Source organism: Spermophilus citellus (genome assembly GCF_964194105.1).
Source record: "Spermophilus citellus genome assembly, chromosome: 1".
NCBI classification, from domain to species: domain Eukaryota; kingdom Metazoa; phylum Chordata; class Mammalia; order Rodentia; family Sciuridae; genus Spermophilus; species Spermophilus citellus.
In genome coordinates this window covers 223,598,981-223,614,168 of record NC_138182.1, presented here as the reverse complement: position 1 = coordinate 223,614,168, position 15,188 = coordinate 223,598,981, and the positions used below count along the sequence as shown (strand labels likewise).

At 38.0% G+C, this 15,188-nt stretch overlaps 1 protein-coding gene across 1 annotated transcript in view; it reads right to left on the bottom strand.

The window, feature by feature from the left end:
• DMGDH (dimethylglycine dehydrogenase) overlaps positions 1–15,188 on the bottom strand; it is a gene marked incomplete at both ends in the record, with an annotated part of 67,573 nt that overhangs the window by 35,512 nt on the left and 16,873 nt on the right. Inside the window, 5 exons of the mRNA XM_081302425.1 lie at positions 836–1,034; positions 2,915–3,163; positions 10,058–10,262; positions 12,160–12,324; positions 13,791–13,889. Of these exons, the coding sequence (XP_081158551.1) occupies positions 836–1,034; positions 2,915–3,163; positions 10,058–10,262; positions 12,160–12,324; positions 13,791–13,889 (917 nt within the window). The remainder of the gene's footprint in view (positions 1–835; positions 1,035–2,914; positions 3,164–10,057; positions 10,263–12,159; positions 12,325–13,790; positions 13,890–15,188) is intronic.

Below are 15,188 nucleotides of genomic sequence, written 5' to 3'. Positions count from 1 at the left end.
CCCAAAGTATAGTAAGTTCACAAAACTACGGGTCTTAAGAGTATGGGGAAACGGCAGCCAAGACTGGAAATGCTAACTAACTTCCCCATCACAAGACGCCAATTTTGCTATTTTGAAAAATGAATGCCTCAAGATTTATAAGGCCATTTCTCAAGGAGAATGAAAAGGCAACAACGTACACTTCTCTGGGCAGCATAGCAGTAGACCCCGAAAAGAGCTGGCAATCATTAAACATTAGTTGAGTAAATGGACAAATAAAACGGGGAAGAAAAATAGAATATTAGAAGCTGTGATATGATAGTAAAGTGGATTTGACATCAATAGTCACCAAATTAATGGGACAAATATTAGAAATGAAACATCAAAGAGGCAATGGAGTCATAAATAGGAAGCAACCCGAGGAATATAGACAATCAAATCTTGTTGAACAAACACAAATTATGGTGAAAATGCATCATACATTTTACATTTGATATTTTGAATTATCTTTGTCACATTGTGTTATGAAAACATCCTTGTAAAATTAGGGCAAATTGACCTATCTGGAGATAACAGCATGAAAAGAGACACGGATAATGGAAATGGCAGGAAATACACAAAGAGAAAGCTTCAGGAAATTATGGCCTTTCTGTATGGTCATCTTTAAAACAAGTGATTAAACCATTACATTAAAAAGCAGTGCTTTAAAACTGAAATATTTTTATTTCTTGGTCATGAAAAGGAGAAAATATTCCCCCCCTCCTGCATTTTTCTTTTTTGGCCCCAAATGATGGAACCAGACTTATCTAAAATAAGTGATTCTGCAGTAAATATCAAATTACATGGAACTACTCACCCAAAGCCTATAGCCACCCAGTAGTTTCGGACGCCTTGATGGGGCCCCACCATGGGAAGAATGTCAGGAGAATAGGTAATAGGACCGTTGACAACATTGATGATGTCGGCCGTTTTCAAGACTGGAACCATTTCCATGGCAGCTTCAACATGTTCTATGATTCGGTCTAGATCAGACTCAAAGAGTTCCTTTCCAAAGCCTGGAAATGCACGCCACTGTGGTCAGGATGCCATAGCCACACTGCCAAGTGCTCTAAAGTGCCCTGGGTCTCTGAAACAGCCTACACTTTCAGATGGCCTCTTTGGAAGGTACTTCCTTTTTTTCTTCTTATTTATTTATTTTTTTTGTAAATCTAAACTTGACATTCACTATCCCTATCCACAGGTGGATAACCATGATATTACTGAGAACAATAATGCTACTGTTCTTCAAATTAAAAAAAAAATCACCTTTTGAATTAATCAATTTCTAAAGTTATGCATATTAAGTTTCCAATATGGATTGAATCCAATGCCCAACAACAATAATTTGGTTTGTCAGGAGAGATCTTTATCCTTCAATTAACCATGAGAGCCTGTTCATCCCCCCAAGGAGGGCAAATGGGAGTTTACAAACTCCTGCCAGGACACTGGGAAAGTGGAATGGTGCTCCAGAATCTAGCATAATGGATTTTGGACTCCTTTTAACTCTCCTTTCTGCAGGAGACCTCTGTCCTCCATCCTGCTCCCACATGCATCCATGGGGCTGGAGTTCTCTGAAAAAAAGGCAGAGTCTTGGAGGACAGTCATCTTCTTGTCCTAAAAGTCACTGTTATGGAAACCAGGGCCACAGATCAAGTTCCAAGAAGAATGCCTCTGCCCATTCTGGTGATTTTCTGCACAGTATCCAGCCAACTTCTCGCTCCCCCCAGGGACTGCACACGGGCATTCTCACGGAGGCCTGCAGGCCACCAGGGTTGGTCTAGGACACATGGGCCCTAGTGCTCAAGGGTAGCTAACAATCTGGCTCTCCTTCCAACTGGAATTATTTAAGTAATTATTCAGTGTTTATTTGGAGGACAGGCTGCTGGCATGGTGAAGCCTGAGAGGGAGACTAACGGGGTAGGGGCACCAGGGAACCATTCTCCCTAGACCCAAATGTGCAGAGTCCATTCAGCAAAACGAAATCCCTGTGAAGTAAGCTGGCCCAGCTCCTGTGCAAGGTGTTTTACTAATCATTTTCTGTTACATGGGCCTATTCCTTGAGGAAAAAGTGGGAAGAATTCATTCTCTATCCCAAGTTGCTTATCAAAGCTTAATTCTAGAAAGCACAATTTCCTCTATTTGCTTATGTTCCTTGTAATATTTCAGTACCCACAATGATATGTTAGCTCTCTTTATAGATTAAAACCAGAGGTACCTCTTTTGGTGACCCAGTTCTTCAATTGCCTCTGTAAAAATATTACACACACACACACACACACACACACACACACACACACACACCACAAATCCTGACACTTCTCCTTTGAAAAACTTAAAAGAGAGGCTATAGCACCTCTGTGTTAGCCTGAAGGCTGAAACCTTTTTCATGTCCAGTATGTTGCATGGTAGGGGCCTCACTTTGCAGTACCAGCCTCTGCTGCTTGCTCTACAGGGTTAGAGACTCCTAGGCCTTCTTTCTTTGTAGGATGGACAGCCTATTTCTGATTCCTGCCATGTATCCAATTGTCAAAGCACAATAGCAGCTCTCTTCAAATCTTGAAACTAAACCAAGTAGCAAATGAAGGAAAAAGGAAAAGAGGCAGGAAGTTGGGGTGGGCAGGTAAAAATTCACCTGGAGCCTTTCAAAGCAGCTCAAGCAGGTTTCTTTAGCTTTTCCACTACCAACTGCATCTTCTCTCTTTTCTCACTTCCTACTGATTGTTCAAAAGGATAAGAGAACAGACACCTCAAACTCCTCCAATGTCTCCTCCAATGTCCCAGGTATCTGATTGTGCAGTAAGTACTATGGCATGTCTTATTTCACAACTGACCCCAGCTATGAAGAGGATGAACCGTATATATCAGACCTGCCCTCATTTTCATTTGCTGAACTCACCTGGAGGGACTCCACTGGTGACCCAAGAGTCCTGGACCTTCATTTTCTCCTGACTTTCATATGGACCAAACAGAAGCCCATCCCTTTCCTGTCGGAGGTAGTAGGATCCTTCCAGATCACGGAGCACAGGGAGTTCTCGTTTCAAAGCTTTCACTTCAGGTATACTCGATGTAACAACATACTGATGTTGAACTGGTATGAGGGGGTGTTCTAGTCCGATCATTTGGCCTACTTCACGAGCCCAAAATCCTTTAGTTAAAAAAAAAATCAGCCTCCTTACATCAGAGAATACATTCAGCATTTGGGTTTTTGGGATTGGCTAACTTCACTTAGCATTATCTTCTCTAACTCCATCCATTTACCTGCAAATGCCATGATTTTATTATCTTCTATTGCTGATTAATATTCCATTGTGTATATATACCACATTTTCTTTATCCAGTCATCTACTTAAGGGCATCTAGGTTGGTTCCACAGTTTAGCTATTGTGAATTGTGCTGCTATAAACATTGATATAGCTGTGTCCCTGTAGTATGCTGTTTTTAAGTCCTTTGGGTATAGACCGAGGAGGCTGATTCGTAGTAGTAGGGAGAGGGAGAATGGGAGGAACAGATGAACTCTAGATGGGGCCGAGGGGTGGGAGAAGAAGGGAGGGGGCATGAGATTAAAAATGATGGTGGAATGTGCTGATCATTATTATCCAAAGTACATGTATGAGGACACAAATTGGTGTGAATATACTTTGTATACAACCAGAGATATGAAAAATTGTGTTCTATATGTGTAATATGAACTGTAATGCATTCTGCTGTCATATACAAATAAAAAATAAATCAACTGACTTTAAAAAAAATCATTTAAAAATGTCACTACATACCCTGAGCCAGCCATGGGCTGTGTGTGAGAGCATGCGCATTTGAGTACATGAGGGGACTGGACTGACGTTGCTGCTCTGACTGTGCAACATATTTGTCCTTTTTGCTCCTTCTGCCTATGATCCCCACACAGCCCCTGAGGTGGGTGTGGCTTTCCAAGCTGTCAGTCAAACTGCTGACTGCAAGACACCACCAAGCAACCCCCTGAAACCCAATCCCTTGCCTTATTTGGGTTGAACTTCCTGGAATGTCTTCCCCTCAATAAATAAGAGGGTTTCAGGTGTGCGCTCTCTCTCTCTTTTGCCTGCTTCTCTTGCCTCCTTTGTGGAAGCTGAGGTCAAGGAACCCTCACTGGACCCAAAAAAAGGTATTTTCTGTCTCTATGTGGTTATTTATTAGCCAGCATAACTCACCTGGAGTGACTCAGGTGATTCAGTCACGTATCGCAGCAACTACATATATAAACATAGGATATATGATGCTGATGTGGCATTTATATTAAAAATATTTAGAAGGCTTGGATTCTCATGGCAAAATCTAAAGAATGTCATAACAATCTTTAAAAATTTTTTTCTTGCCATGCTGGGGATCAAACCCAGGGCCTCACACATGCTAACTGAGTTATACCCACAGCTCCTTACATTTTTTATCATTGTAAAATTGAATGGGGAAGACAAGACAAGACAATGTTGGGCACTGTCCAGAGTTTTGAAGATATTTATAATGTTAGGGAACTCTAATCCTGAAAAGGCAAAGTTAGACTGCAAACCGCTCCCATAAAATGATTTGAAAGAAAAAAAAAAAAAACAAGCAACCCAGACATATAAAAAGTACAAATATTGATAAGAAAGATGGTATAATAGACTGATCCTACCCGTGGACAGGGATGCTCAGGCCCAGGAAGAGGCCACTGAGTTGATGTGATCAACCTAATAAGAATTAAGAGTTCATAATAAAGCCCCGCAAATCAGCTCCTATACCTCCCCAAACCCTACTCTCCAAACTACTGATGGATGAAATTCCACAAATACAGAATCTCTTGGTTAACTTAAAATCTGAATCTGTATCTATTTGGGGAGAGGTAGAAAACTAACTTTTATATGTTATTTAAAAGGTTCTTTTTCATAAGTTTGTAACACCCTTTCTTATAAAGAGCACATAAGAGTTGAAACCACAGAGAGTTTGGGGTAGCTAAGTGATAGAGCACTTGCCTAGCATGCACCAGGCCCTGGGTTCAACCCTCAATACCACAAAGACAAAAACAACCAATAAGCAAGAGCAAAACAAAAGCAAAACCAGGGTGGTAAGAGGAGCCACAGCAGAGAGGAGACTGGGCTCCTCAGTAGTGGGGAGTCTCCAAAACAAATGTTTTTTACTTCACATTTTATGCCAAAGACAGGATAATTTGTGACAGAAGGACTTGATTCTTTCTCAGGCTGACCCTTCAGGCCACAGACGTGGCACCAATGCCCAGTTAGGGGAGGCATGCCCAAGGTCACGCCAGGAGATCCAATAGTCATCACATCTTACTGGTTTTCTTCCTGCAGAAAGACTTTATTTGAAAAATCAAAGACACTTTCACTTGTATTAAGGTATTTTAGACTCTAAAATTATAAAAGTGATTATTACTTGGCAGGAATATGTTGTTGCCTGACCCATCAATGGATTGTTTCTGGGGAAAGGAGTTCTATTTGCTTATTTGTTTCATAAAGATTTTGCATAGCCATTCAAGTAATTAGAGAATCCTGTTTAAGGGGCTGGGTTTGTGGTTCAAGTGGTAGCACGCTCACCTGGCATGCACAAGGCACCACGTAAAAATAAAATAAAAATATTATGTCCACCTAAAAAAAAGCTAAAAAATAAATATATAAAAAAGAGAATCCTATTTAAGTTATTGCTTTCGAGGTTACACTTCCTAAATTTTTAACCATTTTTATTTCCGAAACAGTTCTGAAATCTCTATTAGTTTCAGAGCTAGACACAGAATCATTTCTAAGTCTGTCTGGGAACCCAGGTTATGTTCTTCTATGTGCCAAAGTTTGCTCATACTTCACCATCAAAACATTGCTCCGTACTCTGTCATTTTGCTTTAGCCTAACAGCTAACTTGGTCACCCTTGATTATAACCCTTGAAGTGGTTCCTATTTGTAAATTAGAAATCTGTCTTCTAGGCATGACAGTTATTTGTTGGTCTTTAATACTTTAGAGACTTAATTTATTCTTGCTAGTAGGAAAATATGAGTTACTAATATCAGGACTTTGCAGGAAAATATAGTAAAACCACAGATTCCAGTTACATATACTAAAGCAGTTTTAAAATATAAAAGATCAAAATATTTATTCTAGCAATTTAAACTACTGTCTTTAATTGAACTACTTTGTTCAATTAAAAACATAAATTGAAGACAATAAATTCTGTCCTACTCAAACATATTTATGAACTTCTGAGACCAGTCTCTTGCTTATTAATGTACTTCATCATTAAAATAAAGTGAAAATGTATGCATAAGTCTCATAGAACTGTATTACTTCAAATCCAGTAGCAATCTCTTTGCTATGTTACCCTACAGTGCTGGTGCCTGTTGGCACTCTCTTCCTCTCTTTGTTAATAAATTAGCCTAAATCTAGCCAAGATTATACTTCAACCCAGTGCTAGATCACCCAGCACCAAGTTCAAAAGGGAGAGTTAAGCAAGGAGGACTCCTTCTACCATTATCACTTGAAAAAAACTGGAGAGTCAACAAAAATGGACATTGGAAATGGCCTCTTTTTTTTTTTTTTTTTTTTTAGAAAAATACAATGTCTAATAGAAATAGGGTTACAAGGAAGGGTGAAGATTCCTGAACAAAGTTAACTTTTACAGGATGGACAGTTGGTGACTTCACTCTTTGATGCAGAGAAACAGGCAAAATTAAGCAATTCTTTTTGGCTGAACACTGGGCTTCATGTTAGTGTGATTCAGTCACATTTTTGATTTGCCTTACTAGGAAAATTCTTTTTAAAAATTTTTTTTAGTTATAGTTGGACACAATACTTTTATTTTATTTATTTTTATGTGGTGCTGAGGATTGAACCCAGTATCTCACACATGCTACGCATGCACTCTACTGCTGAGCCACAACCCCAGCCCAGAAAATTCTTAAGTAAATCTTACAAAGTTATCTCAGGCTTAATGGATCAACTGGAAATGAGGTCAAGAGAAACATTCATCACCATGTAGAAAAAGGCTTGCCTCCTAACAGAACATCTGAGCTGCACCTGAGGAGAGGGCAGAATGAAGGTAGAATGATGCCTATTTTGAAAGACAAGTTAGACCACTGCATACCAAGAGGTTGAAAGCATCAAAGACTTCCTCAACTGTTCGCTCAAGATTATAGTCTACATTCTCTCTAGTGTAAGAATGCCTATCTAGTAGTGTTTCTATAAAGATGTTTTGCAAATCATCTGGTGTAGACAGTACAGTTTAAAATACAGCTTCCTAAAACTGGATATCCATATGTAGAAGAATAAAACCAGATCCCTATCTTTCACTCTGCCCAAAAGGCAACTCAAAATGATCAAAGACCTAGTAATTAGGCCAGAAACTCTGAAGCTGATAGAAGAAAATGTAGAGTCAACACTCCAACCTATAGATTCAAGCAATGACTCTTTTTTTTTTTTTTTTTTTTTTTTGTATTAGGGATTGAACCCAGGGGCACTTAACCATGAGCCACATCCCAGCTCTTTTTTGTATTTTATTTAGAGACAGGGTCTTGCTGAATTGCTTAGAGCCTCGCTAAGTTGCTGAGGCTGGCTTTGAACTTGGAATCCTCCTGCATTAGCCTCCCCAGACGCTGGGGTTACAGGCATGCGCCACTGCACCTGGCCTGCAAGAAAATCTCAGTTGTTTGAAGAAAGCAAAGACCTTCAAGAGCAAATAATGATGAGGTGCATCACCACCCCACACAGGGCCACGTTCTAGACATCATTCCAGGGACGTGTACGCTTTCCCAGGATGGCCAGAGGCAGCCATTCTCAAGGGCCTCCTATCACTGCTTTCTTCTACCCCATTGCCTCTCAGGATTCCTCAGCTGCATAGAAAACTCCATCTGGTCATAGGTCAGATCTCTTTGGAACTCATCCTATCTTCCTCTCCAGAGATTCCTTCTTCCTCACAGTATGTGGCTTAAAAAAATTATTACAATGGCAATTTATTATGTAAATAAAAGTTTATTCATTTTAGAAAAACAATGGATAAATGTCTTAAATTAAGATCTTCCAAACTTTTTCTCAAAAGATCCTTTGGGAATGCGTGTTTTCCTGTAGCACTGGACTAATAAAAATGGTGGGGCTTTGTGCAAGACTATCTGAAGCTAGTGCAGTCGTTGATTAGCAATGTCTGCCTCAGGTGCTGGATATGGGGATCTGAGTATGAAAACGGCCAAATGTTTTTAGGGGCTGAATTCATGCAACCATTAAAAATGTTGCAAACTTACAAAAAAAATCCTTTCTACTTGGAAAGAAGTATGAATGATTTCAGTGTCTAAGATCTTCCAACAAAATTTAGACTGGATATTGTAGTCAGCTTTTTCACTGCTGTGAAGATCTGATCAGAATAATTTTAAAGGAGGGAAAGTTTGAGGGCTCATGTTTTCAGAAGTCTTAGTCCATAGAAGACTGGCTCCATTCCTTGGGGGTTGAGGTGAGGCTGAACATCATGGCAGAGAGTGTGGCACAGTGAAACAGCTCACATGATGATCACAAAGCAGAGAGAGAGAGAGAGAGAGAGAGAGAGAGAGAGAGAGAGAGAGACTGACTCCATGCTCCAGATAAAAAATATATACCATACCAACACCCCCCAATGAACCACTTCCTCCAGCCACACCCCACCTGCCTCTATTATGACTCAGTTAATCCCATCAGGGATTGATTCACTGATTATGTTAAGGCTAAAATCCAATTATTCCTCCTCCAACCTTGCATTGTCTCACACATGAGCCTCTGGAAAACACCAGATCTGAACCATGACTCTGGAGGTTCCCAAGGATAGTGGGAGAAAGGAGTGGATATTGAAAGGATGGATATTGAAGGGGCAAGTGAGGCTCAAAACAAGGCAACTTTTTATAATATTGTTTTTATTTTTTTAGACAAGTCCTTTTACTTTACCTTTAATCTCAGCCTAAAGAAAGTATGCGATTTTTGTTTTTCAAATGGGAGGCAGGAGTTAGGAAGATTCTGAGATAGTAATTTAGAATCTTTCCTATTGAAGACATGACTTTCTAGGACCACCAAAATATTTTGTTAAAAAATAGCGTGAATGATAAGTTTAATTTAAAGGAAGTAATTAGAAAGGTATGTGTTTCCGACATGTCTTCATGGCATATCATTTGATCTGCTCAATGAAGATATTTTCATTTTATAATTTATGCAATTGCTCAGAGAAAGTCAGTTACTCCTTCACGCTTATTTTAGGTTTTAATGAACCATGATGAACTACAGGAAAATATATTCTATAAATCCCAATTAGACTGCACAAGCATTTTCATTAGGATCTGTTTTTGTTTGTGAGATACTTAAAAATAACTTCACATGCAACCAACCTTTTAGCAAGGGTATCAACTCAAGAATCAAAAAACCAGGTTTCACTCCTGGCTCTGACAGAACCAGCCAAGTCACTTGGCCAAGTACCTTGACCCTGCTGGACTATGGCCTCTACAAATGGAAAATGAGTAGGTTGCTAGATCATCTCAATATCCCTCCTGGGGTTCACTACTCTATGAGACTAAACTGTTAAAAAAAAGCCTAAAAAATTATGAAGTATGTTTCATATGTTCTAAAAGAAAAAGATGAAGGGTTATTTGTTTTTTGTTTTTGTTTTTGACCAGAACCAAAAGTCATTAGAAATGATGGGAGAGAACAGAAATGATGAAATCTGCCCAAAAAAGTAAATTGAGATCAAGGAGGGTGCTCTGAAATTTGAGCAGTAGAATTTGGTTACTAAACAGTAAACATAGAAAGGAAAAAGAAGCACAATTGGGCAAAACATAATCTGGAGCAGAAGAAATGGAGAATGGATAAAAAGACCAACTGTTGATGACTCACAAAGGAAAGAATGATATTCCACACATCAAGGACAGAGTGATGAGGGAGGGCTCTGTGGCTCAGAAACCAACGTGAGAGCACTGTGCTCCACAACAATGGTCACGGTATAAACCACTTCTTTATGGCTACATATTTATTTCTTTGCCACTTAAAAACACTAGTTTTTAAAACAAAGTACAGTGCTTACCTGCAGCATTCACAATTCTGTTTGCTCTCAGGGATCCCTGTGACGTTTCAACATCCCATGTTCCATCTGACCTGGATGTTAGAGAAGTCACCGGTGCAGGGTATTTTAAAAGGGCACCATATTTCCTAGCTCCAGCAGCCAAGGCCATTGTTAGAGAATAAGGATCAATGTGACCATCTCCAGGATTATACAGACCAGCTAAAACCTAAATCAATCATAAAGAAGTCAATATTCAGACAAATAAACTTATATTACTCAGTGCAACTATATAGCACCAGCAAGTGTTCAATAAAACTAGACTTTAAAAGTACATCTTGGCATCAGACCAATCACTCTGTACATCTTTTTCCTAAATTTTGTTTAGACATAGGCGGGATTTACACTAAAGGTTACATAGTGATAGAGGCTTGCCACTGTCTCCAATAATGTTTCTCCTTGTCTCCAATAGCAATGGAACCCAAATGTTTATTTGGACATATGGCCACTAAGAACAAAGAGTACAGTTTCCAACTTTCATGGCAGCTATTAGCTCCAGTTGATAGCTAAAATTAAGACTAAGTTCTGGTCAATGGAAATGCAAATAAGTCAGGAAAACTTCCATAAGCCATTAAAAAAAAGACAACTGGCACTTGTCATTCTTTGCCCCTTATTTATCCTTCTATTTGCAATATAGACATGATGGCTGGAGCTTCAGTTGCCATCTTGGAATAGTAACACAAAAGTCATATCCCAGGAATGACAGAGTAATGATCTAGAAGGTGACTGGGTTCTTAAAGTCCTCATGAAAAAGAGCCACCATTCGAGTCTTGGACTATTTACATGAGAGAGAAATAAACTTACATCTTATTTAAGCATTATTAGTTTAGTTTCTGACATTTGAAGCCAAATCTAGTTCTAACTGACATATCAATTATAATTTATATTTAATCATTTGATGGTGTTATCAATTCACATGTTAAATATATATCTGGTGTTATACTTGATTTAAAATTCAACTACTAATTCTTGCACACATATTTTGTATTAGAGCTTCAGACCAGATATTGTGTGGGAAACAAAAAGGAATGAAAATTAAATAAAATGAGTTGATAGAGTGAACAGAGTGATATATTGTAATTAGGTCTCATCTATTCAACAAAAATCATAGGCTGGAGTTGTAGCTTAGTGGTAGAGCACTTGCCTTGCACATGTGAGGCACCACATAAAAATTAATAAGTAAATAAAATAAAGATATTATGTCCATCTACAACTAAAAAATATTTTTTTAAAAAATCTACTTAGCACCAAATATGAACAAGGAGTTTTTGACACATATTTTTTCTGCATCTATTGAAATGATTATGTGGATTTTGTTCTTTATTCTATTAATACAATGTGATTATGTTGATTGACTTTACAGATATTAAACCAACCCTGCATTCCTGGGATAAATTCCATTTGGTCATGCTCTATAATCCTTTCATTATGTTGCTGAATTTGGTTTGCTAGTATTTTGTTGAGGATTTTTGCATCTATATTCATAAAGGAAAACACTCTTTCTTTCAGTGTTATTACTATTGGAAAGGGATGATTACCCATAGGGAAACACTAAATTCCCTGTCAGGTAGATTCTCTCATGAAACTATGGTATAAATCTAGATCCATCCACACCTGGCACAAAGTCTATAAGAGAAGTACAATCATGAGTGAAGTGATATTTGTGGAATAGCAGAGCATGGAACTTCTTAAGTTGATTTTTTTTTAAAAAAATACATTAATAACTATTTTACTAGAAGGATCAAATCATGTTATCATTCCTTTGGCAGTTCTCAAATGGAAGGATTATTATGGAAACCCTTTGAATGGGGGATACAATAATAGGAAAGTATTGAAAATGTTTCCTTAGTTGTCACAGGTAGAAGACCAATAAGATTTTTCATTACCTTATTTTACCAAGCTTACATAACAGTCCCCCTAGTAACTTTCCCCAAATACAGATTGATCATCTAATTTTGCCATTCAAAATGTATGCACCAAGTATTTATATTTTTAACTTCTTAAAACACCTTCTTCTAATTTTAATTCAAATCAACAAATGGTGAAAATAACCCTCAGATAAATACCTTATTCATGTTGAGTAAAGGGAACATCTCTTGAATCTTTTCAGGTTCAATAATGTACTGTTCTGTTGCATGCCAGCCAGTCCGTGTCATTTGATATTTAAATTCATCAACCCTTACGGGAGTTGTAGCAATTCGGATGCTACCTGGCTGATGGAATCCTACTGCCTGTGACAACAATTCCAATAAATAAGTTCTTCTTTGGCACTCAAACACAACTTCCCAGCACAATGAAAATGCAGGTGTATAAGCAAAGAGATTTAGTATGCAGTGAAAGAGATAATGACATAAAATATTTGTATCTTATGAAAAGACATTTATTCATTTACTATTTTCTAAGTACTGCCTTCTACCAGGCACTATTCTAAACCCCAGAGATGTTGGGGTGAACAAGAGAGGCAAAGACCCTGCCTAGAGGGAACCGATGGTCTGCAGGAGAAGATTAGACAATTAAATGCACAATACAATAACTTGGGATAAATGCTACTGTACATACCAAAAGAACATTATGTGAAAAAGAGAAAGACAAAGGATTCAAGAAGAATTATGAAGAGTCAAAGTATTGCAATGATGAGATTGTTAGTTGAATCAAACATTTATTTAACATATATTGAAGTCCCCCAGTTTGCCAAGCCTCAACAAAGCCCTGAGTTACATGGATGATAACAGAAACAATTTTTGTCATAATCTGTAGGGAAAAAAAAACAGTAAAATTGCAATTACAATAAGGAGAGATGTGTGTAATAAGAGCAATGTACATAAATGTTCTTAGAATCAAGAGATGCCCCACCCAGCTTGGGAAAGACTGAGGGAATGTTGTTCAGGCAGAGTAAGCAATAGGAGAAGGAAGGAAGGAAGGAAGGAAGGAAGGAAGGAAGGAAGGAAGGAAGGAAGGAAGGAAGGAAGGAAGGAAGGAAGGAAGGAAGGAAGGAAACCCAAACAACAACAACAACAAAACAGTGATTTGAGAGAGCTCAGCACATTTTAGAATTATATGTCATTGGGACTAGCAGAAGCGTATGAACAGAATATGTGGAAAGGCAGGAAGGAGTCAACTCCTGATGAAGGTCACGCTCCTGAGGCCATGCTAAGCCTTTGGCCCACGTCCTGTAGAATGTGGAAATCCACTTGATGGTTTTCAGCAATGGAGAATTTAAGTGGACTTTAATCTTAAGTCTACAGAAACTCATTTTTTATTTTGAGAGCATGAGTCAATCTGAGAGGGGATAAGAATAAAAGTGAGGGGCTCTGAGTGAAATACTTTTCAAACCATGTGACAATCTGGCACACACTCTTGTCAGATCCTTTGCAGTCCAATTGCTGAGAGGGTCTGATTTTTTAGTTTCTGGATATAGCAACTGGCAAAAGATATTTTTGGAAGCTGCTTTTAATTCTTTCTTCATTTAAAAAACAAAAAAAATGGTTAGTTACATGGATAATATACTTAAGAAATCAATTTTAAAGCAAATTCTCAAGGTTCTTTCCTTGAATTCTCATCCTATTTCTCTACCCCAACATTGCATGTGCCTTTGATGTCACTGCACACAGCAATACATGATGACACATCAGATCCTTCAGAAATCTATTTCTGAGAGACCTGGCCTACCAGACAATTTTGAGTTAAATGCATTTACCTGCCCAGTTTCTTCTTCCAGTGTCTCATAAAGTTTGATGCTATCATAATGTATCTTCTTCAAGTTTATTCCAGGATGGAAGTAAGTTGTTAAACCTGCCTTAAAAGTAGGAAGGAAAGGAAATACTGAGAAAAAAAAATAACAGCCTCAAAACACTGATAGTGTATTTGCTATGCAGCAATTTAATGCTGGCGAGGAATTGAGAAGCACCCATCAGTCCTTGGGAACGAGAAATTTGAGAGCTTCAGAGCAGAAGGCTCATGATAGGTTATAAAAAGAAATTTGAACCATGTAAGTAAAGTGAGAGCCAGCCAACAGACATATATGTGAAGTTCATAAAAGTTACTAAGAAAAAAAGAATCATAAGTGAGATGATTTAGATGGAAAGTTTAGGAACATATGCTATGATTGGATACCCTTTATCCAAAATGCTTGGGACCAGAGTCACTTTGGATTCTGGATTTAAAAAAAAAAAATTTCCATAAAACCTAATGAGCTATATTGGGGATGGGACCCAAGTCTCTCCAAACAAGAAGTTTGCTTAGGTTTCATATTCACCTTATACATACATATACAATATTTTAAATAATGTTGTGCATAAAACAAAGTTTACATATATTGAACCATCAGAGACCACATATGGAATTTCCCATGATTCTGTCATGTTGGTTGCTCAAAAATTTTTGAATTATGAAGCATTTTGTGTTTCAGGATTTTGGATTTGTATTAGAAAGCATATGGGGGAAGGCATACAACATGAACTCAAGCCAGCAAATCCTGGGTGTGTTCTTGAGGCAGGACTACATCATCCAAGGGTTTTCCCATCTGCCCCTTGAATGGAGCAGCCATCCTGTGCCTTTCCTGAAGTTGCAAAATTCAAGAATTAGAAAATTCCTGGCAATTAGAGTCTGGTGAGTAGGTGAATAGATTTTTTTTTTTTTTTGAAGCTTAAACTGTTTGATAAGCACAAAGTTAGAACACCATAAATATTTGTTAAATAAATACAGACAAATTACTCTCTGAAAAATATATCTAAATATTGGATGTGCCAAAACCCTTTTATCAGCGTTGGCAGATACAATGTAGTATCCAAAGAATTCTAGGCAATTGCATGAAACAAGTTGTCTTAATTAAGTATCTGGGGCCTCATTGTACGGCTAATTTATCCTGGAAAGCTTAGCAGGATACAATCTGTTCAAAATCAGATTTATTTAGAAATATTTATAAGGTAAACATTCTAGGATAATAGTGGGCATTTGGTTCTTTTGAGTTCAAAAACACCCCCTTTAAAATTTGTCAATCATCCTTTATGGACAAGAACCTTAGGGCTTCTCTCTGTACTTGTTCAAGTACCTGGACATATGGACAGCTATGCTTTAGGCCAAAAAAAAAAAAAAA